Source organism: Apteryx mantelli, chromosome 18 (assembly GCF_036417845.1).
Source record: "Apteryx mantelli isolate bAptMan1 chromosome 18, bAptMan1.hap1, whole genome shotgun sequence".
Taxonomy (NCBI): domain Eukaryota; kingdom Metazoa; phylum Chordata; class Aves; order Apterygiformes; family Apterygidae; genus Apteryx; species Apteryx mantelli.
In genome coordinates this window covers 18,143,128-18,168,716 of record NC_089995.1, presented here as the reverse complement: position 1 = coordinate 18,168,716, position 25,589 = coordinate 18,143,128, and the positions used below count along the sequence as shown (strand labels likewise).

The 25,589-nt window shown below is 61.3% G+C and overlaps 2 protein-coding genes and 1 long non-coding RNA gene across 11 annotated transcripts in view; 1 reads left to right on the top strand and 2 right to left on the bottom strand.

Annotated features, from left to right (window-relative positions):
- Nucleotides 1–6,865: 6,865 nt before the first annotated feature.
- Nucleotides 6,866–15,918, top strand: SLC2A4RG (SLC2A4 regulator). Its single transcript, XM_067307924.1, has 8 exons — nucleotides 6,866–7,159; nucleotides 9,911–10,155; nucleotides 13,537–13,646; nucleotides 13,731–13,969; nucleotides 14,797–14,897; nucleotides 15,152–15,416; nucleotides 15,491–15,615; nucleotides 15,724–15,918. Exons 1-8 carry the CDS (start codon nucleotides 6,881–6,883, stop codon nucleotides 15,833–15,835), a joined length of 1,476 nt encoding a protein of 491 aa, XP_067164025.1. The 5' UTR covers nucleotides 6,866–6,880; the 3' UTR covers nucleotides 15,836–15,918.
- A 3,219-nt stretch (nucleotides 15,919–19,137) lies between these two features.
- LOC136993633 (uncharacterized) lies at nucleotides 19,138–23,019 on the bottom strand. The gene is made up of 2 exons (XR_010886031.1): nucleotides 20,465–23,019; nucleotides 19,138–20,355 (listed from the first exon to the last, which is right to left on the bottom strand). It is a non-coding gene; the product is annotated as an uncharacterized lncRNA (long non-coding RNA).
- A 9-nt stretch (nucleotides 23,020–23,028) lies between these two features.
- ZBTB46 (zinc finger and BTB domain containing 46) overlaps nucleotides 23,029–25,589 on the bottom strand; it is a 57,884-nt gene continuing 55,323 nt past the window's right edge. For all 9 annotated transcript variants that reach the window (XM_067307892.1, XM_067307883.1, XM_067307887.1 and 6 more), the window contains one exon: nucleotides 23,029–23,445. In XM_067307892.1, the coding sequence (XP_067163993.1) occupies nucleotides 23,059–23,445 (387 nt within the window). In that variant the 3' untranslated portion in view covers nucleotides 23,029–23,058. The remainder of the gene's footprint in view (nucleotides 23,446–25,589) is intronic.

Here is a 25,589-nt window from a genome sequence, read left to right as displayed (position 1 = left end):
CCCGCGATGCCGTTCCCGCGCTCCGGCGGCCGCCTCCCGCCAGCCCGAGGCTCCCTGGAACCCGGGAGCAGCTTCCCAGGCCTCGGGCAACGAGGGGAAGGTGGGAAATGGGCCCGGTGCCCTGCTCAGCAGCAGCGCTGCGGGGAAAGCCAGTTCCCCGGCGTCCCCTTTGCGTCTCCCGGCTTGGCTGGCAACGTCAGGGTTGCCGGGGCCATGCCGGAGCCGCAGGAACGGAGAGGGCTGGCAGCAGCCCGGCCCGGCTCCCCCTTCCCGGTCCCCGCAGCGCTGGCAGCCGCCTGGCAGCCCCCGCTCCTGCCGCCCGGAGCCGGGGTCCCGGTTTGGGCCATCCCGCTGCGCTGGCCCCGGCCGGCTCCGGGAGCTCCTCGTCGCCGTTCCCACAAGGGGGAGCGAGCGGGAGCCCAGCGCCGCCGCGCAGCGCCGCGCACTGTGCAGAGCTGCACACTGTACGGATCTGTCCCCGTATGGACTGGCACGCTGTACGGAGCCGCACGCTGTACGGATCTGTCCCTGTATTGACTGGCATGCTGTACGGAGCCGCATGCTGTACGGATCTGTCCCCGTACGGACCGGCACGCTGTACGGAGCCGCACGCTGTACGGATCTGTCCCTGTATTGACTGGCACGCTGTACGGAGCCGCATGCTGTACGGATCTGTCCCCGTATGGACCGGCATGCTGCACAGAGCTGCACGCTGTACGGATCTGTCCCCGTATGGACCGGCATGCTGTATGGATCTGCATGCTGTATGGATCTGTCCCCGTATGGACCGGCATGCTGCACGGAGCTGCACGCTGTATAGATCTGTCCCCATATAGAGCTGCACACTGTACAGATCTGTCCCCGTATGGACCGGCATGCTGTACAGAGCTGCATGCTATATGGATCTGTCCCCATATAGAGTTGCACGCTGCACAGAGCTGCACGCTGTACGGATCTGTCCCCATATAGAGCTGCACACTGTATGGATCTGTCCCCATAGGGACTGTCATGCTGTACAGAGCTGCATGCTATACGGATCTGTCCCCATATGGACCGGCATGCTGCACAGAGCTGCATTCTGTACAGATCTGTCCCCATATGGACCAGCATGCTGTACGGATCTGCATGCTGTACGGATCTGTCCCCATACGGAGGAGCTGCATCTTGCACAGCTCTGCCCTGTACAGAGCTGCACGCTGCAGGGATCTGTCCTCGTATGGACGGGCACGCTGTATGGATCTGCACCCCGTATGGCCTGTACCCCATACGCTTCTGTGCCCTGTGCAACCCCACAGCCTGGGCAGCCTGCGCAGCTCCACACCCCCCACGGCTCCATACGTTGTCTGCACCCCATATAGCCCCATACCCGTATGGGTCTGCACCCCTATAGCCAGCAGCAGCCGGGCAGCCCACACCAGAGCCTGGCCCACAGCCGGCCAGGGTGGGCTGGGACCCCACGGTGCTGGGACCCTGGGTGCTGGGACCCCCCAGTGCCGAGGCCGTGGGCTGCCGGCCGGGAAGGCTGTTGGGGGCAGGACACCCGGCAGCGCCATCGGTTGTCCGTGAGCCGGTGCTTTGCTGCCAGCAGGGCAGATTTCCCCTGCACCCACCGTGGCTCCCCGCCCAAGGAAAGCCTCCCCGCACCGTGCTCGGGGTGCCCAGCCCCAGGTCGGGGTGCGCGGCAGGGACAGGCACCCTGGGCAAGGCCGCCGGCTCCCTCTCCAAACCCCCTGGGGGCCATGGGCTCGCTGCGGCCCAGCCCGGAGCCAGCGAGGGCACCTGGGTGCTGCAGTGGGCATCTCCCGGCAAACTGCAGGAGCTGGGAGAGCCACCGGCGATGCAGGACCTGGGACATGCTGCAGTGAGGGACCTGGGCCACCTGCAATGCATGACCTGGGCCACCCAGCAATGCAGGACCTCAGCTACCCAGTGATGCAGGACCTGGGCCACCCAGTGATGCAGGACCTGGGACATGCTGCAGGACCTGGGCCACCCGCAATGCAGGACCTCAGCTACCCAGTGATGCAGGACCTGGGCCACCCGCAATGCAGGACCTGGGCCACCCAGTGATGCAGGACCTGGGACATGCTGCAGCGTGGAACCTGGGCCACCCACAATACATGACCTGGGCCACCCCACGATGCAGGACCTGGGCCACCCCACGATGCAGGACCTGGGCCATCCAGTGATGCAGGACCTGGGCCACCCAGTGATGCAGGACCTGGGTCACTCAGCGATGCGGGACCCAGGATATGCTGCAATGTGGGATCTGGGCCACCCTGTGATGCGGGAACCAGGCCATGCTGCAACGCAGGACCTGGGCCACCCCACGATGCAGAACCTGGGCTACCCCATGACACGGGAGCCAGGCCATGCTGCAAAGGAGGAGCTGGGCCACCCAGAGATGTGGGACCTGGGCCATGCTGCAAGGCAGGAGCTGGGCCACCCTGCAGCATGGGACCCAGGCCACCCCACAGAGCCACCATGGCGTGTGAAGGGGCCCTGGGCCTTGTGCGGCGGGCTGGTGGCACACGGAGCTCTTGTGCAACGCCGGGAGACGATGTTCGCGGGAGTTGCATAATATTTAAATTGATTAAAGAAGCCAGCTCAGCATTTCAGTGTTAAAGATTAAACGAGATTGGGGGGGGGGGGGGGGGGGGGAGGACAGCTGCCAGCCAACACCCAGGTCTCCGTGCGATAAAGCCTAGACTTGTTATTCCGATAATAATTTCAAGAGGGGAGGAGAGGCGTTGCTGCCGCAGCCAATGGCGAGCTGCTCCGGCGTTAACTCCTTTGGGGCTGCGCTAACGAGGGCCCGGTGACGCCGAGGCCGCCGGGCCCCATTATAATGACCTTAAGGCTGGACGGCACCCGAGCGCGGCACAAAGTCCCACTGCCAAAGCCGGGGCTGGCGGCCCCGGGGAGCGCGGATGGTGCACGGCCGCGCGCCAGGCTGAACGGCAAAGGCCGCGGCCGCAGGGCACGTGAGCCGCCCGCCGCGGGCGCACGTGGCTCCGCGCGTGGACGGGGCCGCCCCGGCGCAGCCGTCTGCACGGCGGGACGGGCGCCGGCGGCTGGAGATACGGCCCGTCGGCGGGACGCTGAGGCAGGGGGACATCGAGGTGGAGAGGGACCAAAAGAGATGGGGCTGGAGAGCCCGGAGCGCGCAGAGCCCTGACTCCTCCGTGGCTGGTGGCAGGGTTGCACCAGGGACGAAGGCTGCTCCATCCACACTCCTCCTCCTCCTCCTGTTTTTCCCGCAGCACTCCCACAGACGGTTCCCCGTTTCCCAGGGGCTCCGGGCTCAGCCCCTGCTGCTCCGTCCCATCTGCCCAGCAGGACTGGGGTGACACCTGCAGCCACCCTGGCAGCAGGGCACAACCGGTGGCATCATCCCGCCAAGGACGAGGACGGCGGGGGACGCCCGGGCAGGTGGCTCTGCAGGGCCACTGGTCCCGGGACCCACGTACGGAAACGCTGATGTCCCCAGCCATGGAGCTGCTCGGCCCCTGTCCTAGATTTTAGGCTGCACCGGGGCCGGGCTGCCCCCATGCCGGTGCCCTTTGCTCCCGCCCGGCGGCTGCGGCACCGCTGTGTCCTGCACCGTGGGACCGACCGGCCCCGATTGCAGGGTGTCCCTAGGTCCTGCAGGAACGCGGGTGCTGGGAACGTCTTTTGGGCAGCCGAGGGTCAGATGACAGGATGCGACTCAGGCGCCTGGCGCTGGCAGGGTGACAGCACGGGGGGGATGGACAGACAGAGCTGTGTGCGCTCAGCAAATACCTGCGCCGGAGGGGAAGGGGAGAAGGAAACAGCTCCCTGGGCCGTTATTTGGGAACAACCGTTCGGGACCAGCACCGCGGCAGGTAGGCGAGGCCTCGGGGCTCAGGACCGCGGCAAAGCCCCTATCCGGGGCTCAGCACCAGCACCCTCGCAGCCACGGCATGCTTTATTGTCTTGTCGTTCTTAAGAAACGTCTGCTGAGTTAATGCCACGAGCAGTTATAGGGCCAAACAGCTCTGCTCCGCGGCGGCACGAGAAACACCAGGCTGCATCGACGTCAGGTACCTGCTGCCCAGGCCAGGGCCGGGCGCTCCCTGCCCTTCTCCCGCAAGCACGATGGAGCTACTGGAAATGCCTTCCTGCAAAGCATCGGCAAAAGGAAAGGGGGGAAAAAGTGGCAAAACACCCCACGAGGCAAGGCCGGCTCCAGCTCCCCCGGCCTTCGCGGGAAAGGACTCGTAGACCGTAGTGCTGCAGGGTCAGACCTGGGGACGGAGCCCCCGGCACGGCCGCCGTCCTTGAACGTGGGGTTTCCCACTGCAGCCGGACTGTGGACGGCTCCCGCTAGACGGAGCTTTTATTCCCCCCCCCCCTTTTTCCCTGCACGTCTCGGAGTACGGGGGTTAACGTCCCTCGGAGGCTGCCCCTAACCTCCGGGTGACCGACGCGGCGGTGCCGGCGCGGTCCAGCTCGGCGTGCGGGCGGCGGGACGCTTTGCAGGCTAGCGCCGTATCGATCCGCCTTGGTGCCCCTCTCCCGCGCCCGGCAGCTCTGGGACACGCCAGGACACGGGCTCCAGGGGACGGACCCTGCCTCCCTTCTCTGCGCCCTCGGTATCCGCCACCGTCCCGTATCCCCACCTAATTCCGCCGGGAGAGGAGGCAGCCGCGGCCTGGCTGGGGACGGGGCAGTGGCCAGAGGGTGGATGCCTCCCGGCACGCCAGCGGTTCCGTGGAGCCGCTTCTGTCCCGCTCTGTGGATATCCCTGCCGCGGGCTGTGCCGGCACCGTGCCAGTGTGGACGGGCTCCGGCACGCTGCGAGCCGCCGTCGGCGATGACCGGCCGCGGCGGAATGGGGCCCGCGGGCACCGGGGCGGGGTGGGGGGGGGGGGCAGGCTTTTTCCTGGCAGGAGGGCAAAAATGAGGGGGGGGTGGCCCTGGGGGGGCCCTCGCTGCCCCCCTGCGCCGGGGGGCAGGGTGCTGCCAGCTGTGCCCAGCCCCACAGCAGCCCCCCCGTGTCACCTGTGCCCCCCAGGCTCCCCCTGGCACTTGGGGGAGGCTTTTACTTTTGGGGAGTCCTAATACTTTTTTTTTGGGGGGGGGCTACAGCTTTTGGAGCCCTTTAACTGTTGGGGAGGCAATAACTTTTGTAGGGGGCTGTAAGTTTGGGGGCCCTATAACTTTGGGGGGAGCCCCTAACTTTAGGGGCAGCCTTATAACTTTCGGGGAGTCCTGTAACTTTTGGGGGAGCCTTGCAACTTTTGGAGCGCTATAACTTATGGACAAGTGCCTCTAGCATATAGGGGAAGCATTATAAGTTTTGGGGGACCCTATAACTTTTCCAGGGGGCTGATAACTTTTTTGGGGGGGCCCTATAACTTTGGGGGAAGAACTATGACTTTGGGGGGCCCTGTAACTTATGGGGAGGCCCCATACCTTTTTTAGGGCTCTGTCAGTATGGGGGAAGTCCTATAGCTTTAGGGGGCACCCTATAACTTTTGGAGGAGCCTTATAACTTATGGGGGGGCTATAACTCAAGGGCAATCCCTATAATGTTTGAGGGAGCCCTATAAATATTAGGGGGCCCTATAACTTTTCCAGGGGCCCTGTAACTTTGGGGAGAGCCCTGTAATATTTGGGGGACCCTATAACTTATAGGGGGTCCTATAACTTTTATAGGGCCTTGCAAGTACGTGGCTTTAGGAGGAGCCTTTTCACTTTTGGGGAGCCCTGTAAGTTTTGAGGGAACCTACATTTTTGAGGGGAGCCCTGTAACTTTTTGGGGGGCCCTATAACTTTTGTAAGGACCTATAAGTACTGGGGGGACTGATAGCTTTAGGGGAAGCCTTAATAACTTTTGAGGGAGCCTTGCAACTTTTGGGGGGGCCCTATCACTTACGGGGAGCCCTGTAACACTGGGGGGGGCCTATAACGTATAGGGGGCCCTGTAACTCTTGTAGGGTCCTATGAGTATGGGGAGCCCTGTAGCTTTAGGGGTAGCCTAAAACTTTTGGGGGGAGCCCTGAAAATTTTTTTTGGGGGGGCCCTATAACATAGGAGGACCCCTATAACACTGGGGGGGGGGCTACAACGTATGGGGGGGCTATAGCTTTTGCAGGGATCTCCCAAGCGTGGCGGGCCCCACACCTTCGCGGGGAGCCTTATAACTTTTGAGGGAGCGTTTGAGCTCTTGGCGGAGACCCTTGGCTTCCGGGGCAGCCGTGCGCCTTTCCCGGGGCCCTACACCGAGGGGGGGCCGTAACATTCCGGGCTCTCCGTAACTTACGGCGGAGCAGTAACTTTGGGGGGGAGGGACGGGGAAGGGGCGGGGACTTTTCGGCGGGCCGGTGCCGGCCGAGGGGCCGGGGCGCGGCGGCGGGAGGCGGCGGGAGCGGGAGCGGGGCCGGGGGGCGGCGGCGGCCCGGTGTGTGTGGGGGGGGGGGGGGCGGCGGCGCGAAGATGGCCGCGGCGGCGGCGGCGGCGGTGCCGGTCCCCCAGGCCGGGGCGCGGCGGGGGGGCGTGGCGCGGCGGCGGGGGCGTGGCGGCGCGCCGCGATTGGCAGCGCGGCGGGGCCAATGGGCGGCGGCGGCGGCGGCGGGCCGCGTTCCATTTCGGAATGTTGATACCGCGCGGCGGCCAATAGGCGAGGGGCGGCGGCGGCGGGCGCGCGCCCCCCCCCCCGCCCTCCTCCTCCTCCTCCTCCTCCCCCTCCTCCTCCCCGGGCGCGCGGGGGCGGTGGCGGCGGCGGCCGCGGCGGCGGCGGGGGGGGCGTGGCCCGGCCCGCGCCGCCGACACCGGGCAGCGCGGCGCAGCGCAGCCCACAGCCGGGCCCCGGCCCCCGGCCCCGGCCCCCGCCCGCCGCCCGCCGCCGCCCCGCATGGAGCCCAAACGCCTGCCCAAGCGCGCCGCGCCGGCGCACCGCGAGGGCTCGCCGCCGCCCGGTCTCACCGGCTGCCCCGACTGCGGCCCGGCGGGGCGGGGCGGCGGCGGCGGCGGCGGCGTGGTGCTGCCCGCCGGCAAGCCGGGCGCCAACGCCGTCTACACGGTGCTGGTGGAGGACGCGCGGCGGCGGCGGCGCCGCGGCCGCGAGGACCCGGCGGCGGTGGCGGCGGCGGCGGCGGCGGCCGAGCCCGGCGGCGCCCGCAAGGCCCCGAAGGTACCGGGGCACCGGCGGCGGGGGGGGGCCGGTGACAGCTGACAGCGGCGCCGGCCGAGGCCCGCCGGAAAGTTTCCCCGCCGCTAAGATGGCGCCTCGCGGGGCAAGTGCGGGGACGAAACTTTGCAGCGAAGCGGCGCCGGGGGGGCGGCGGGGCGGGGCGGGGGGTCCCGGTGTCCCCCCCCCCCGTGACCCCCCCCCCCCCGGTTCCCCGGCGCGGGTTGGGGCGCGCCGGGCCGGGCCGGGCCGGGCCGGGCCGGAGGGGCGGGCGGCGGGGGAGGGCCCCGGTCCGCCCCCCGCGCCGTGCCCGCCCCCGCCGCGGGCTCCGGCGGGATCCGGTGCCCCGGGGTGTGTGTGGAGGGGGGGGGGGAGAGGCGGGATCTTGCCGAGGATCCGCCCGCCGAGGGATCCGCTCGGCGCCGGCACGTGGGCAGCGAGCGCCGCTGCCTCCCGGCAGCCCGGTCCGCTGGCGGGATCCCCTCTGGATCCCGGCCCCGGGGGGGGGGGGAATCTGCTGGGGATCTGCCTCCGGGGGGATCCACGCAGGGGTGACGCCTGTGCGGCGAGCCCAGCTGTCTCGCGGCGACCCGGGCTGCTTTCCGTTCGGCACGCCTGAGGGGATCCCTGCTGGATCCCAGCCCAGCTCTGGGGATCTGCTTGGGATCTGCTCAGTGCTGACTGCCAGCCAGCGGACGCTGCTGCCTCAGAGCAGCCCGGTTTGCTCTCGGCTCTAAAGCGTTGGCAGGATCCCTGCTGGATCCCAGCCCGGCCCCAAGGGATCTGCTTTGGATCTGCCTGAAGGAGGATCCACTCAGCGCTGACCACACGTGCAGCGAGCCCTGCTGTCTCAGCCACCCAGTCTGCTCTCCATTCCGCAAAGCCTGGGGGATCCTTGCTGCTTCCCAGCTCAGCCCTGGGGATCTGCCGGGGATCTTCCTGGAGAGGGACCCACTCGGTGGTGACACCCAGCCAGCAGGCGCTGCTCTTGGAGCAGTCCAGCCTGCTCCTGACTCTGCAGAGCTCTTGGGCAATCCCTGCTGGATCCCAGCCCAGCTCTGGGGATCTGCCTGGGATCTGCCCAGAGAGGGATCCACCCAGTGCTGGCAGCCAGCCAGCGGACACTGCTGTCTCCAAGCACCCCAGTCTGTTCTTGGCTCTGCAAAGCTCTAGGGGGATCCCTGCTGGATCCCAGCCCCAAGAGACCTGCTTTGGATCTTCCTGGAGAGGGATCTGCTTGGAGCTGACATGTGGGGAGTGAGTGCTGCTGTCTCAGAGCAATGCAATCTGCTTTCTGTTCTGCAAGGCTTAGGGGATCCTTGCTGGATCCCAGCCCAACTCTGGGGGATCTGCTTAAGATCTACCTGGAGAGGGATCCACTCGGTGCTCGTGCTTGGCCAGCAGACACTGGTCTCTTGCAGCAGCCCAGTCTGCTCTCCACTCTGCAAAGCTCTAGAGGGATCCCTATTGGATCCCAGCCCTGGGCAATCTCCCGAGAATCTACCTGGAGAGGAATCCATTTGGTGCTGACAGTCAGCCAATGGACACTGCTGTCTTGGAGCAGTCTAAAGGAAAATGCCACGTCTGCTCCTCGCTTTGCAGAGCTCAAGGGAGATCCCTGATGGATCCAAGCCCTGGGTGATCTGCCCAGGATCTGCTTGGAGAGGGATCCACTCGGTGATGATGCTTGGCCAGCAAGCACTGCTGGCTCAGAGCAGCCCTGCGGGAAGGTCTGCTCCCCGCTCTGCAGATCTCCTGGGGGATCCCTGCTGGATCCCAGCCCAGCCCTAGGGGATCACCTGGAATCTGCCTGCAGAGGGATCCAGTCAGTGCTGGCACTCGGCCAGCGGGTGCTGCTGTCTCAAGTTAGCCCAGCAGGAAGGCACCAAGTCTGCTCCCCGCTCTGCAAAACTCTAGGGGGATCCCGCTGGATCCCAGGTGCATTCCTGGGGGATCTGCCCGCAGAGGGAGCCACTGGGTGCTGCCGCCTTGGAGCAGCCCTTTAGCAGGGTGCTGAGTCCGCTCCCCTCCGCAAAGCGCGAGGGAGATTCCCGCTGGATCCAGCCGCCGCCCCGCGTGATCTGTCTGGGATCCACCCAGGAGGGATCCACTCGGCGCTGATGCACGGCCGGCAGACGCGGTGGCCTCGGAGCAGCCCTGCCGGACGCCGCCAGCTGCTGCCCGCTCGCTCCGCCGCCGCTGCGGGTGCCCGGGGCCGGCGGCTTTCGGGCTCGGGCGGCTGTTTGGCCGCCGTCCGCTCGCTCCTCCCGGCCTCGCCGCGGCCCGGCCCGGCCCGCGTGACGTGCGCCGAGAGCGCGTCGGGGCTCAGCGCCGCCGAGGGGCGCGGGCGGCCGGCTCCATGCCGGGCTCCGGCCGCCCCGGGGAGCTGGATGCAGGCGAGCCCGGAGCTGCCGTGGGCTCGCAGCAGCCCGGCAGCGGCCCTGCGAGCGCTCGTTAGCGCCCCGGACCAAACGAGCTCTAGCGGCGACGTCCGCTGGGTCCGGCAAGGCGGCCGGGTCTGCAGCCGCCGCGTTTGCGGGGGGTAAAGCCGAGGCTGCTCCCGCGCCGGCCCTCGGGGACAGCAAGGAGCGCCGGGCCGGGAGGCGCCGGAGCGGGGAGCCCCGAGCGCCCGCGGAGAGCAGGGCGAGCTGCCGCCCCCGCCATGCCGCTTTCAGGGTGCAGCCGGGGCTCTCCAGGGCCGCTCCGCCCGGGCGAGCACCCCGCTGAGCGCCGCCCGCTCCCTCTCTCCCGCAGAGCCCGCTGCCCTGCGCCGGCCGGGAGCTGCCAGCCGAGGCCGAGGCCGCCGACGGGTGGCTGCGGCGCCTGGCGGACCCGCTGCTGCTCGACGGCCGGACGGCGGAGGAGCTGCCGCGCTTCCCTGCCGCAGCGCTGGGGCGCCTGGCGGCCGCCGACCCCAAGACAATGCTGCGGGTGCTGGACGCCGGCTTGGAGCAGTGCCTGGCGCTGCACTCGGCTTACATCCCCGTGCCCCGGCAGAGGTAGGACGGCGGCGGCGGGCGGACGGGCGCGCGGGGGCTTCGCCGTGGCTGGGGCAGAGCTGCGGGTCCGTGTAGCTCCTCTTGCTCTGCTCCCGGAGCCGCGGGCTGAACCGGGCCAGAGCTTGTGCTGCCAGCTCCGAGCGCCTTCGAGCTGGACACGCGGCTCTCCGGGACTGGCGAGGGGCGACGGCTCGCGGCTGCGTCGGACGGAGCCGCCCCGCGTTCGCGGCCCTGGCGCGGCTCCCGCTGCGCCGCGTGCCGACGGCAGCTGCTCTCCGCCGGGAAACACGAGCCCGGCGCGGCGCGTGGGCTTGCGCAGGGGCCGCCCGGCTCCGCTCCGCTCGGCTCTGCTCCGCTGGCAGGCACGCAGCGGGCTGACGTGCCGCCCGGCTCCAGCTCTGCGGTGCTCCGTGCTCGGGAGCCCCCGGGATAAAAATAACCCCGGCTGGAGGCTGCCCTGCTGGCAGTCACGGCGGCACCGCCTCGCGGGGGATCCCTGGGCGCCGGCGGCGTGGGGATCTTTCCCGGTGCACGCTTAGCCGCGGCAGCCCCGATCCCTCCTCTCCTTCTTGTCCTGCTCGGATAAATGCACGTTTTCTGTTTTCCCTTTTCTGGGTGAAAGAGGAGGACTTTGGACGCTTGTCTGGAGCGCCGGGCTCTCTGGCTGCGGCCAGCAGTCCCGTGCAAGCGGCCCTGCTGGAGCTGCCCTGGCCGCCTGGCACAATCCCTCCGTGGCGGATGCTCCAGGGCTGCCGCCGGCTCCCGCATCCCTCCTGGCTGCTCTGACGGGCAGCAAACAGCTGATCGGCTCCTCTCCCCCACCGGTGGGAAAAGCCGGAGGTTTCTACCCCGCGGGGTGCTCGGCGCAGGGGTTTCTTGGTGCCGGGTGGGTGCAACCGGAGCCAGCCGCCGCCTCACGGTCCGGGAGAGCCGGCGAGCGTCTCCGGAGCCGGCGAAGCGGCTTCCAAGCGCTGAAACCAGTCCGGAAAGCAGCGGTGCCGGGAGAGGGGGCGGGAGAGGCCGGGAGGCCGCATGCTCCGTGGCAGCTGTGCGGCCCCGCTGGCCGGCCCACCTTCCCGGCTGGATTTAGTCGGAGAGCGGCGCAGCGTGTGGCTGCCAGCGGGGCCGAGCGCCGCCGTGGAAAAACCCACCGGCAGGCTGGTCCGGTCTGCGCCCCCCCCCGTAAAAGCAAGGGGCTTTTTTTCCATCCCTGCGCCCGGCCCCCGGGAAGGAAGCGGGAGGCCGCGAGCGGCTGCGGCGGTGAGGCTTAAGGAGGACGCCTGGGATCGCCTCCGGGCGGGAGCCCACCGCTGCGGCCGCGCTTCCTTAACGGCGGCCCCGAGCGCCGCGCTCCCGCGGCCGGTGACGTTCCCGGGGACGGGCTGGCTCCGGGGCGGACGCTCCTGCCGCCCGCCGGCTCCTTGCTCCCGACGCTTGGGAAATCGTGCCCGGATCCGCCGCCTTCCCGCCCGGCGTCGCCCCCGGGCCGCGCTCCGTTGGGGACCCGCCGCGCCGATCCGAACGCGGCGCTGTGCCGGTTCGGCCGCAGCGGTGACCCCGGATCGATCGCCGCGTTGTTCTGCCCTTCGTTAAGCTGTTAAAATCAGCGCGCTCGTTTTGCCCCAAGCGCGTCGGAAGAGTCTTGTTTGCTTAGGGTGGGTTTTTTTTTTTTAATTCTCTCGTTTATTCTTTTTTTAATAACCCCCCCCCCGGCAGCGCGGAGGCCTTTCCGCAGGCAGCCCGGCCGCGCAGAGGCGGGAGGTAAAGGCACCGCGGCGCGGGAGAGCCTCCTCGCTGCCAAAAATCCCGTTTTTTGCCCTTTCCGTGCCTTTTCGCACGCGTGGGCAGCTCTGGCTTCGAGAGAGCTCTCGAGCGCCCCGAGAAATCCCCGGCACGCTCGGCACCCGGCACTCCCCTGCTCCGCTGGGCTCGGGGCGCCGCGTTACCCCGCGGGATCGGGGCCGGGGCCGGTGAATCCCCCCCGGCCGTGGGAAGCGCCGCCGGCCGCGCGCGGGCTCCCGGCTGGACCGCGGTGCTGCGCGGCACCGTTCGGGCACGTGCCGGGCGCGTTTCCTTCCTGGAGAAGCAGAGACGGCGCTTGCGGGCCGCAGGTTTGGGCCGCGCTTGCAAAATGGCTTCTGCTGCTCCTGACCTCCCTCTTTTTTTTCTTTCTTTCTTTCTTTCTTTTTTTTTATTTTATTGTTTTTTTTTCTTTTTCCACTTCAGGAAGTTGTTTAGCCTGAGCGGAGGGAAGCCGCGCTGCGCCGGCGCCCGGCGGCAGGATGCACGCGCCGCTGCCGGCTCCCGTCCGGGGCTCGCTCGAGCCGTGAGCAGCGGCGCCGGCCGCTCCTGCCGCCCATCCGTGGTTTTTCCGGCCCGGCAGCCGGGTCCGCGCGGCACCCCGGGGTGCTGGGCGCAGGGTGGCCGCACGCTGCTCCGGCCTCTTCTTCCTCGCCTTGCCGGCGCGCTCGGCCGGATGCCGCCGGACGCCCCGGTTTTCCGGCCGCCCCCTTTCCCTGCCTGGGACCGGCCGGTTTGCGCCGCTGCCCGGTCCTGCGCAGAGTGGCTCGGCCGCCGCGGGAAGGGCCAAGCCCAGAGCCCGGAGCAGCCGCCGCGGCACCGTCGTCCTCGGCCGGGGCGGGAGGCGGAGCGGGAGGAAGGGGCTGGCGCGGCCCTGCTCTTCCTCCGCCGGCTGCTCCTCAGCTGCCCGCCGCGGCCGTGCCTCGGGCGCCCCGCTTTAAGGGCGAACGTTCATTTTTGCGGATTATTCACTTAAATAACGGGAAGAAGCAGCGGGGGGGGGGGGGGGCAGCGGTCGGGGGCTGGAGCGGCGGAGGGGGCCCAGGGCCTCCCCAAAACGGCTGCTCCCCCCCCACAGCGGGGCGTGGGGTGAGCCCCACCAGCCGGCGCGTGGAGCACGCTGCGCCCGCAGAGCCGCCAGGGCAGCGAGGAGGAGGAGGCGAAGCCTTCCTCCCCTCTCCGATGCAGCCTGGCGGGCAGCAAGGAGGAGGAGGGGAAGCCTTCCTCCCCTCGCGGTGTAGCCTGGTGGGCAGTGAGGAGGAGGAGGAGGAGAAGCCTTCCTCCCCTCGCGGTGTAGCCCAATGGGCAGTGAGGAGGAGGAGGAGAAGAAGCCTTCCTCCCCTTGCAGTGTAGCCCAGCAGGCAGGGAGGAGGAGGAGGAGGAGAAGCCTTCCTCCGCCTCGGCGGGCTGCTCGGCGTCACCCCCTTCGGCCCCGTGGCCCCTCTCGGCGCAGCCCCGGGGCGGTGGCCGCGGGCAGGTTTGGGGGGGGGGGGGGGGTCCCGGCTGCCCCGGGTTGGGTGGCCGGGGGAGGGGGGGCGGCGGGACCCCCCCTGACCGCTGTTCCCCCCCCCCCCCCCGCAGGAAGCTCTCGGGCCAGGCGGGCCTGGACGAGGTGATGGCGGCGGCGGTGCTCACCAGCCTCTCCAGCAGCCCGCTGGTGCTGGGCCCCCCGCCGGGCCCCCCCGGCGCAGGTAAGGCCCCCCCGCGGCGGCGGCGGCGGCGCGCGGCACGATGGCCCGGCCCCCGCGCTGACCCGCCGCCGTGCCGCGCGGCAGAGCCCGGCGCCGAGGCCTGGAAGGAGGCGCCCGCCATGTCCTCCAGCTGCAGCAGCAGCAGCAACACGAGCGGCGACTGGAGCTGGGACCCGGCCAGCGACCGCTCCAGCCCCTCCACCCCGTCGCCCCCGCTGCCCCCCGCCGCCGCTGCCGCCGGCCGCCTGCCCGCCCCCCCGCCGGGAGAGGAGCCCGACGGCACCCACTTCGTCTTCGGGGACCCCATCCCCAGGAAGAGGAAGGTGAGCCCGGGACGGGACGGGGTTGGGATGGGGATGAGGTCAGGATGGGGATGGGGACGAGGACAGGAACTGGAATGGGGACAGGATGGAGTTGGGTTGGGGATGGGGACAGGGTTGAGATGGGGATGGGAACTGGGGTGGGGACAGGGATGGAGATGGGGTTGTTATGGGGATGGGCATTGGGACAGGGATGGGAACTGGAATGGGGATGGGATGGCGTTGGGTTGGAGATGGGGATGGGGACAAGGATGGAGATGGAGTTGTTATGGGGATGGGGACTGGGACAGGGTTGGGCTGGGGCTGGGAACTGGGCTGGGGATGGGTTGGTGTTGGGTTGGAGATGAGGATGGGGACAGGGTTGGGATGGGAACTGGGACAGGGACGGGGATGGGGTTGAGATAGGAACTAGGATGAGGACAGGGATGGGAACTGGGACAGGGATGGGAAATGGACTGGAGATGGGACGGGGACAGGGTTGGGATGGGACCTGGGACAGGGACAGGGTTGAGATGGGAACAGGGATGGGGACAGGGTTGGGATAGGGTTGGGGACAGGAACGGGGATGAGGATGGGAATGGGAACAGAGATGGGGACAGGGATTAGAGTGGTGATGGGGACAGGAATGGGGAGTGAGGTGGGGTGGGAATAGGGATGGGGAGAGGTGTTAGAGTTGGGATGGGGATGGGGACAAGGTTGGCGGTGGGGACAGGAACAGGGATTGAGATGGGGATGGGGAAGGGGACAGGGCTGAAGATGGGGAGAGGCAGGGGGATGGGGATGGGCCCCAGGCTGTCCGGGGCTGCCGGCCTGACTCCTCTCCCGTGCAGAACTCCACCAAGGTGATGTTCAAGTGCTTGTGGAAGAGCTGCGGCAAAGTCCTCAGCAGCTCCTCAGGGATGCAGAAGCACATCCGGACCGTGCACCTTGGGTAAGCGCGGGGCTGGGGCTCCCCGGCGCCCCTGCGGCCGGCCTGGGTCCGGCGCCGGGGCCGCTTCGCCCCCCGGCCCCCACGCGTGCTTCGTTTCCCGCACGCTTGGCTCCGGGGCTGATCCTTGAGCATCTTTCTCCCATCCCCGGGAGAAGCTCGTGCCGGGTGCGCGGTGGGGCTGGAGGGGGGCAGGCAGCCCCGTCCCCGGGTCCCCCCCTGCCGGCGGGAAGCGCCGACCCCGCTGTGCCCCGCAGGCGGAAAGCCGACCTGGAGCAGAGCGACGGCGAGGAGGACTTCTACTACACGGAGCTGGACGTCAACGTGGACTCGCTGACGGACGGGCTCTCCAGCCTGACGCCCGTGTCGCCCACCTCCTCGGTGCCCCCGGCCTTCCCCGTGCTGGAGGCGCCGCCGGGCCCCGCGCCGGCGTTGGCCAGCCCCGAGCCGGCCCGGCCGCCCCAGCTGAGCCAGTCGGCGCCCACCAGCCTGTGCCACGTCCACACCGACCACGCGTACCAGGTGAGCCGCCGCGGCGCCCCGCAGCCTCCCGGGCCCCCGGCGCCGGCGCAGGGCTCACGTCAGCTCTCCCGCAGGGCTGCCCGGCTCCGCTCCGGCCCATTGCTGTCGGGGAGAAGCGGCCGCCGGTGCCCCAGGCGCCGGCGGCGAAGACGCACGTGGTGCCCACCACGGCGTTGCCCAAGCCGCCCGTTGCCACCAGGTGAGCTGCCGTCCCCAGCGCGACGTCCCATCCCGTCCCGTCCCATCCCGCCGGGATGCTGCTGGGCCGGACCGCCCCGTCCCGACCCTCCTGGCCTTGCGTCCGCAGGAAGCCCCGCGGGGACGCCAAGAAGTGCCGCAAGGTGTACGGCATGGAGAACCGGGACATGTGGTGCACGGCGTGCCGGTGGAAGAAGGCCTGCCAGCGCTTCGTCGACTGAGGCGCCGCCGGCGCCCGCCGCGGCCCCCCCCCGGCCCGGCCTCCTTCTTGCACATTTTGCACTTCAGGTGCCTTCGCGCCCCCTCCAACCCCCCCCCATGCCCTGGCCGCCCCCCCCGGCCCCGCGCTGGACTCAGGAAACGGTGCCCGGGCGCCGCACGGCGGGACGAGCCCGGGGGCGCAGGGGTGGGCGGTGGGGGGGCCGCGTGCCGGAGCTGGCCGCCCCGCGCCTGCGGGAAGCTTTATGCACACAGCCCCCCCCCCCCCAAAACCACAGAGCTTTCCCCCCCCCTTTTCCCCCCCCCACTTTAAAAAATAAGCTAACTTTCTCTCCACCCGCCCTTTCCGGCACTACGGCCCCTCTCCGCCGGGGCGCCGCGGGGGTCCCCACCGGGGCCGGGGCCTGAGGAGGCGCCCGGGGGGGGGGCTGCGGATGGCCCCAGTCCCCCCCCCCAGCGCTGCCCCGGCTGGAATAAGCTGCACCCGGGATTCGTCCTCCGGCTCCGCTGCTCCTGCCCTGCCGGGGGCCCAGGCGTCCGGGGTGCCGAGGGCGGAGGTGGGCGCCTCCCCCCCCCCCCCCCCCGGCCCCAAAACCCCAGAGGGGGGTTTTTACTCTTTGTATCGTCGTTTCTCTCTAATTTTTGTAACCGAGGAGAAAACGCTCCTGCCGGGGGCGGTGCTCCGGGAAGTGCCTGCAGGAACGCGCCCATTTGCACTAAGCCAAACTGCACAAAGAGGTTTCTTTTTTCTTTTTTTTTTTTCTTTTTTTTTTTCCTTTGTGTGTTTTTATTTTTTAAATAAAATATATGAAAAGTCGTATTTTTAAATACTCCCCTCCCGGGGCTGGGGCCAGCGCCAGGGCTGGGGGCAGGGGCTGGAGCGGGGGGACGCAGGGCCCAGCTGTGCGCCGGGGCGTCCCATGGGGGCACCCGGCAAAAGCCCCCCCGTGCCCCCCCCCCCCAACTGCGGCTGTGCCGGCTCCGGGCAGGGGGGCCGGGGCGGCTTCGGGCACCGCCGCAGGGGAAGGCACCTGCCCCTTGCAGGGGGGCTGGATTTGTCAGATCCAGTAGAAAAATAAAAATTTGGTCTTTTTTTTTTTTTAACCACCTTCCTTATTGTCACTTCTGTTGCTCCGGGCTCAGGGGCTCGTGCTGGATGGGGGCATCCGGGGGCTGCTGCAGGCGGCTGTGCAGGGATGCGCTCAAGGGGCCTTTTCCTGCACACCAAAAAAACCCCCCAAAAGACGATTTTCCACTCTTCCCCCTTTAACCCCGCTTTTCCCTTAGCCCCAAGGAAGCGTGGCCAAAGCCTGGCCAGGTGCCCTGGAGCAGGGGGGCCAATGGGGTCAGGGGGGGCAAGGGCAGCGCTGGTCACCCAAAACCAGGGGGCACCCAGGGAGAGGGAACCCAGGCGCAAGGGGGGGGGGGGGGAGTTGGAGAGCAGAGAAGGGGTGAGGGCGGCCAGGGCCTCCCTCCCAGCTGGCATCCCCCAACCTCTGTGCGAAAGGTGGCTATTTTTGTTTCAAATTAAAAAAAAACACATAAAGATAAGGAAAGCACAGGAAAAGGGAAAGGGAAAAGAAGAAGAAAAGGGAAAGGGGAAAAAAGAAAGGAAAAAAAAGGAAAAAAAAGGATAAAAAGAGAAAAAAGGAAAAAGGGGAAAAGGGAAAAAGGGAAAAGGAAAAAAAGGGAAAAGGAAAAAAAGAAAAAAGGAAAAGAAAAAAGGAAAAAAGGAGAAGAAAAAGGGAGGGGAAGAAAAAAGACGGGTGGAAAGAAAAAAGAAAAAGGGGAAAAAGGGGGAAAAAAGAAAAAGAGGGGAAAAGAAAAAGAAAAGGGGAAAAAAGAGGGGGAAAAAAGAAAGAAAAAGAGAAAAAGGGGAAAAAGGAAAGAAAAAGAGGGGGGAAAGAAAGAAAAAGAGGGGGGAAAAAGAAAAAAAGCAGCCGCTCACCGGGGCCGGGACAGGGGCCGAGGCAGGGGCCCAGCTGCCCCCGGCCGGTGCCGGTGCCGGTGCCGGCGGCCGCGGCGCCGCTGCAGAGCTGCGGGCTGCAGCTGGGTGGTGCAAGCGCTCCCCGCACGGAGCGAAAAGGAAAAACCAAACCAAACCAAACCAAACCAAACCAAACCAAACCAACCCCCCCCCCCAAAAAAAAAATAAATACCAAGGCAAAATTTTAGCAGCAATTTCCCAATTTATTGAAACTGATTGATTTTTGCAGTAGGTCTAAGCTAAATCCCATCACAAAGTAATCATAATCAACAGGCACACCGCCGGCATGCCCAGGCAGACGAGGAACTGTGAGATCAACTAGAAAATAAGGTCATGTTTCATATTTAACCTGAACTACATTTACAGAAAATCAGTACAACACAGCCATGTTCTCCCACTGCCTTCTGGTTACTAAAATCTCCTCACCTCCCCCAAAATATTAAACACATTTTCAATACAAACACAGGTTTATAATCATTAATATAAAGTCAGTATAATATAGAATATTCCCAGCAAAAAAAAAAACAAACCAACAATCTTCAAACACTGTCTTTTTTTTTTTGTTTAGTTTTATTTTTGTAGACAGGTTTAAAGCACGTTGAAAAATAAATATATATGAAAGCATACACACAGCACTCTTACTATGCAGAACTCAAAAAAAAAAAAGGCAGAAATTCAAAACACAATATAGAATCTAAAAATAAAAAGAACCATTAAGTATGGCTTTCTTAGGAGTTGCACATGTCACAGAATGAGCTAAAATAAGATTATCTTTAATAATATTGCAAAAAATTCCAGTTTTTGCATTTTCATGGAGTTTCTTTCCTAAAGGGCGATGTGCAAAATCGGAAGCATTAGGGTGGAGCCGTAGCAGATTGCTGGGGAGGGACGGCAGCGTTCGGGCTGAACGCTTCCCCCCCGGATGGAAAGTCAGAATTACAACTTTGTCAGAGACAAGAGTTTGACACACAATCCAAAGTCATAAATTCCCAAACATACATACAAGAAGCCAACCAACTGCAGCTTTCACTTTGGAAATGCAGGATATTTAAAGGCATAATTCAAGATACAAAACAAAACGGGACCTAACGCTACGGGAGATTTGCTTTTTCATATGAAATATATTCCTTTTACAGTCCAAACACTGTTCTTTAATAATAATAATAAAAAAAATTCAGATAGTCACTTTGCAAACCTTCATTAGACGCATCCCCCTTTTCACCTTCCCGCAAAGTCGTTCTGTAACTGTGTGAGGTTTAACGGTGACCTTAAACTTTAGCCATAAGGGAAATAATATACAAAAACACGTGTAATTCATGAGTTTTTTTAAAAGATGTATTTGAAAATATCAAGTCGACAGAAGGAGATGCAAGAACTTAATTTGTCTTAATTGGTAAAGAAGCCTCTCAACCCAAAACCGTGCAAGCGCCGCCCCAGCGCATGATTTGGGGCCTTCGCGGGAGCCGGCAAGAGCATCTGCAGCAGGGTTAGACGCCTGCCACCGCTGCGCTGCGCGGAAGCCGCCCGGCGTGGCTTGAAACGCGCTTTGCATTTCTGGCACATTTTTATATTAAAAGAAAAAAAAAAAGAGAGACTAATAAAGAAGTTCGGTGAACAGCATTTGTAAGTATATACGAATACTTAAAGGAAAAGATTAGTCGCAAGACTTTTATTGAGACTAAATGTATCAATTTTTCATCTATAATGGAGATATTTTTTGAAACTAACTCTGTATATATATATATAGATATATATATATACACACACACGCACGCACACACATTATATATATATATATTTAGAAAAAATTAAAAAAGGGGAATCTCAGTGAAACGTACAAAGTCCCGAAGGGAAATACAAAGCCCAGGCGCTAAAGGCTGCTCCAGCGAGGGTTCGGCATGATAGGCAAAACGCTCCTTTTTAAAACCTAGAAGAGCAAAAGAAGAACTTGCATAGGCAGCACGCTGGCCGCGCGCCCGGGCAAGGAGAGCGCGGCACGGCGCGGCACGGCACGGCACGGCACCCCCGGCTCTCCCCCCTCGCATCCCTCGCTCCGGGCTCCACGGCGGCTCCGTCCAGTGCAGCTCAAAAGGGTCGGCGAAGTGCATCAAGTAACTGGTAGAGTCGTATACAGGGCATTTCCCCCTTGTTACCTTCGAGAAAGCTTCATTTAAGAGCAAAACGAGCAAAAACCAGCACCTCCTTTTAAAAACAAAGCCTCGAGAAGTGACCCCCCGCCACAGCATGAAAATTTAAAGGCTGATTCCGAAAAGATCTGTATTTCCAAATCTGCACACCTCCAGCAAAACAAAGCACTTAAAATATGCATCACATATTAGAACGATTTTATTTGGTATATATAGTGTATGTTAGTAATATAGAAGCATGTGCTATATTATAATGATAACATTATAACGAGTTAGCTTTTTGTGTGGATTTTCCTTTTTTCTCTCCTTTTTTTCTTTTTTGCACCCTCAGCACGGAGATCTCCAAAGCGGCACTGCTCGAAAACATTTCTGAAAGCCAGGCGGCTTACTGTGCACCATTAAAAAAAAGGAAAGAAAAGAAAAATATAAAATAGTTCCAAATAAAACACAAAGTAAAGCTAAGCACCCCATAAATCTGATTACAAAAAACAAGTCACCTAAGGGTGCGGGCAGGGAGAAGGGAGGAAAAGTTAACTCCGGATCAAACGCCTTCTGTTTTTCCCCCAAACACAGGAGAGTGAATTCATATACTGGAATCAGAATAGATAAAACAAGAAGGAATGTCACAGAAACTAAGGGGGTTTGAACGGTTTGGGTTTTTAAGGTTTTTTTAAAATAGATTTTATATATAAAAAGCAAAGCTAGAGATATCTTTTAAGTACTGCATGTATTTGTCTATATGGTGGGGGCCTCAGCCACCCCCCACCCCTCCGTATTTACAGGATAAGTGACAATAAATACAGAGCCTGCATTTCGGAGAGGCAAAAGTCGAGATAAGGAAACGGCGCCCTTGCTCTAGGACCCAACCACAGACACAACTGCTGATTTCTTCTGCACTTAGAAAAACGTATACAAAGGTCCAATCGTAAAATACTGGGTTTGTCTACATCTTTTTTTAAATACAGTCATAGGGCTTTACAAGAAGCTAAAATGCAAAACTAGCTTTTTACAGTTTAATAAAAATGTTTCTCTATGACCCTACTACGTTATTCTTTAAACATTTAAAGAATAGGGTTATCCGCTCTTATTGGCCAAAAGCAATAAGCTCCGTTTCACTTCTTCGCCCCTGCGACGAGCAGCAGCGCAGCCAGCGACCACGGAGCCTCGCTTTAAGCTAACAGAAGGTTTTAGGATGCCAAGTGGCTTCGAAACACGTTTCCGAATTACTGACACGCACCAAAACGGACCGAGCAGACGCCTGGGAGTTGCAGTCGCCCCCAGGGACGGGGAGAAGCAGGCGCAGAGGCGTCGGCGGATCCTGCAAGGAACCGAGGGCAGCGGAGAGACTGGGATCGCAAGGAGGAAAGAGCCAGCCGCCCCCAGGCGCCCGATCCGGGCTCCCACCTCCCCGCGCTCCGCCGAGGCGGCAGCTGCAATCCTTAAAGATTATTTGCTTTACCGGGGTTTTGCACAATAAATTCTGCTTTTATTTTCTTTGCTGGGTGGAACCATGCTTTGCATTAAAAAAAAAAAAAAAATCACCTGCAAGAACTTTTGAGCTCTCTTCGCCCTCCTCCCCCCGGAGATTGCCTTTCCCACCGCTGGAAAAGAAATAGCACCTTTTAGTCATTTGGCTTTCTGGTGACAGGTTGCCTTTTGTGGCAGGTTTCAAGACAGGATCGATGGTACCAAACTGCTCCATAGCAGCAAGGAGTGAGGTCTTCTGCCTTTTGGTTTTTGTTTTTTTTAAAGCACCAGAAGCAAAGAGGTGGAAGGTAAAAGCAGCTTTCCCCGTTAGCGGGACGCTCGCAATGGACTTTGCTGCTGCTGTTTACGCGCGGTTGGAAGAAGGCAGCAGCGGCCGAGATGAACAAAGTGAATCCAGCTGCCTGGAGCCGCAGGCTCCGCTGGGGGACACGCTAGGAGAGAAACCTGCCCCGATAAAAAGGTTTTATTTGAAAATTTACACGGAACCAGTGCAACCAGGACCGAAGGTTTTCTTGATGAACTAAATAGGCGTCATGCCTACCGATGACGAGGGGAGATTTCAGCTTGGCAAGGAAGAACAACACACGCAGGGAAAATCCTGGCCCCACTGAAACCTACTGGAGAGGAACAGTAAGGTTTCCCTGAAGCCAGGATTTCTTCACCTTGGTGTCTTGTGTTTCACAGTTCACCCCGCAGTTTGCTAAACACCTCGTTTTCACTAGTTTGCATATATTTTTGAAAAAGGCCGCTGACACCAAAAGGAGAAAAGTGAAAATACCGGTGGAAAACAACAGCAGGTACTCGAATCCCTGTGTCCTCTATAATAAACAATTTTCATGGAGATATCAACAGTCATTTCATCAAACACGAATAACCAAGGTTGGAAGACGGGACAAGGGGAAGATGCCGGTAGGTCCAAGTAATGCTGTAGTTTTCTGATGGTGCTTTTGGAAGCTAAGCAACCACTTTCATGAAAGGAATTCGTAAGGCTGTAACCCGACTTGCCTTTTGATCTATTTGGCTCCATAAAACAATAAAAAACAATAAAAACTCTCTTTAAATAACTCTTTGCAAAAGGCCTGTATTATTAGGGGAAGCCCTCGGCACATAAATCAATTCATTTCCACAACACTCGTTTGCAATTCCACTGCTGCTGGGATTCTAGAACACAGAAAAGGTGTTTAAAAAAAAAAAAAGAAAAGAAAAGAAAAAACAAACCCCGAACCAACAACCACCACCAAAACCTGTTTCAGACCAAAGCTGCCGGTGCTGGACGCAGGGCGGGAAGGGCACGGGAAGGCCTGCGGCGCACGGTCCGCGACGGCTCGCGCTCTCCCCCCTCGCGGCTGCCGCCTGCAGAAACGGGCTCGCGCCGCCGCAGCGGCCAACGCGGTTTGTTCGCCAAGGGGAGGGCGAAGGAATCATGTCACCGAAAGCGACGCTTACTCATACAGTATCTGAGTGGTACAGATAAGGACTTGTTTATAAAACACAAAAATTATTTTGCACACATGGACGACAACAAGGCTACTTAGTTTTTCCAACATACTCCTTCCTCCCCCGCCCTCCCTCCCCCTACAAACATCAAAACAAAAAGAAATCCCTAAGAAATCCAGGTAAAATCCTTGTCGTTCTCCCCAGAGTTCTCCTGCTCCTGCGGAGAGTCGACATCTTTGTCGTCATCTAAAATCACATCATCTTGTGATATTCCTACGTCATCTTTCCACTTTATGTCGTCGTCGTCTCCCATCTCTTCGTCTCCTTCCACTTTGATGTCATCTGGGTCTTCCATGTACTGGCCTTCGCCAGGATATAATTCATCCGGAGACCCTTCGCCGCCGTTATGATCCAAGTGACCGGCCATGCCGCGGCCCGAGCAATCGGCACAAACTCCGTGGCGGCGAGAGCCGTGCTTGATTCCCACGCTGGCTGCAGACATGAACACTCGATTGCAAACTTTGCATACGTATTTTTTATCTTTGCTGTGGACCTAGGAAAGGAGAACAATAAGAAAAATTAATGCCAACAAAGATAAACCGAGCGCTGCGAGGAAGGACACGCTCCCCTATCTCTCTGCAAAGGAAAAGCACTGCAGCCCGTGACTGCAACCCGAGACCATCGTGGGCTCTCACTGTGGAACTTAAACCCATCATGATTAATTCAGTCCTGCAACCGTGTAACACAACGGAAAATCCTTTTGGAAACGCCTTTTGATCACCAAACTAGTAATTCTGGGATGAAATTCCGATCACTTAATTTCCCCCCCCCCTTTTTTTCTAGTCCAGGGCACAATAATTCTAAAAATTTCTGTTACAGTTTTCACAGTCACAAACTAACTTAAGATAACCTTAATCACACGAGAGTTAAAAGCTGCCAGGAAACATGTTTGAAAGCTATAGCAATGACAATGCAACATGAGATTTTCTGCAGGTCCCTCAAATGAAGCAATTACCTCTGCCGGCTTCTCGCTCATGAAGCCACTGAATGCAACTGCATTTAAAAATCACAATGATGACGAGCTGCACGACTTCAGGCAAGGTTTTTGGTGGTGGAGCAAGGCAGGTCTCCCCTGAGAAAACCCTGCTTTGAACCAATGCTTTGCAGATGCCGTGTGGCTGAACACATCTTCAACTGCACTACAACAACACGAGGAAAATCTGAAAAACCGCCCAAACAGCTCTCTGGGTAGATGAGACCAGAGCAATCCACTATCAAACAGGTTAACGACACACATTAATCTAGCGATCTCTCTCCCGATCCCTTTGCTGCCAAGGGCCAAAGAATAGCAACACAATGAATGCATCCTGTATCTTTAAAAAAACGCTGTTCCATGCACTTCTAACCTTATTTCTGACTACTTTGGAAGCTGAAAAATGGTTTGTCACAAATGTTTCTGTTCTATAAATCATGCTGTATTTTGTGTCTGAAAACAACAGGCAATAACAGAGCTAGCCACACGTACAAAATCAGCTGTAAGGGGGAAAATGCTCTGCAGGATACCAGAAATCACATTAAGATTCAAACCTCACTGCGCAGTGACCAGAACGACGTACTTTGAGAAGGACAGAAGCACCCAAAGGTGAAGTCTGTCTCCGGCTATTTTGCCACGTGCGGAAGCCAAGGACCTCGCCCGATGAATGCTTCCACCTGCTTCTCTCCTGAAGACCATGGCCTGCCGGTCCGGTGGGAACTCGGCACTTCATCAGCCAGGAGCCTGGGCCAGGCACCTTCAGTGAATGTGTCCTTTGTGCTAAAAGGCTCTGACGTTAACCGCTTACTAAGCCCAGATACCATTACAAGTAGATGCACGACTATCGGTTCTTTCAAAGAGATGCATCTACGAGCCCAGGAGGAGAGAGACCGTTTCTGCAGCCGTGTCACGGCAGAGCAAGGCGAGAGGGCCAAGCAGCAGGCGCCTGCGGATGCTCTCAGGGTAGGGTGAGCCGCTGAGCTCAGAAATGCTGCACTGCGACTGCCCCAAATCCACCTTGGCCGGTGTCCGGCCCCTGGCAGCGATCAACGGGAGACACCCTGGGAAGCAGCGCACGACCCACCTTTTTCTATATTCTTAGGTTTCGGCAAGCAGCGACTCAGGGACTTCCTGAGCAAGCTGCCGCACGCAGGCCACCAGCTCTCCGAGCCTCTGGGCATGTTCTGCCCGTGTCTAATCCTTTTCTGAACTCATTTATACTTTTCATCTTCACAATGGCCTGTATGAAAGGTTTTACTACTTAAACATGCCCCGTGTGAAAAAAGTACTTCCTTTTATTTCGCAGCAGCAGCTGCCTGGGAAGAGTTTAACCGTTTGCACGTTGAAGGCTGCCCTGCCTCATTCTCCGAGATCGCTCTTGGAGGGCCCGAGCTCCGCGGCCGGTCCGGCGTTCCCCGGCCAGCACGCCGAAAGCCACGCGCCTTTGCTCCGAGAGGCAGCAACCGACGGTAAGGCTGGTCTCCTCTCCCGCGAACAGGCTAATCTGCTCTTACAACGGGATTCGACCTAACCAGCCTTTTCTTTTTTCTCACTCAACACCCCGCTAAGCTAAAGAGACTCAGGAAAGGGACAAATCGACCAACCTTCTCCCCTCGGCATTTACCCCCGCAGACCGCTCGCTCGGGCTATTTGACCAACCCCAG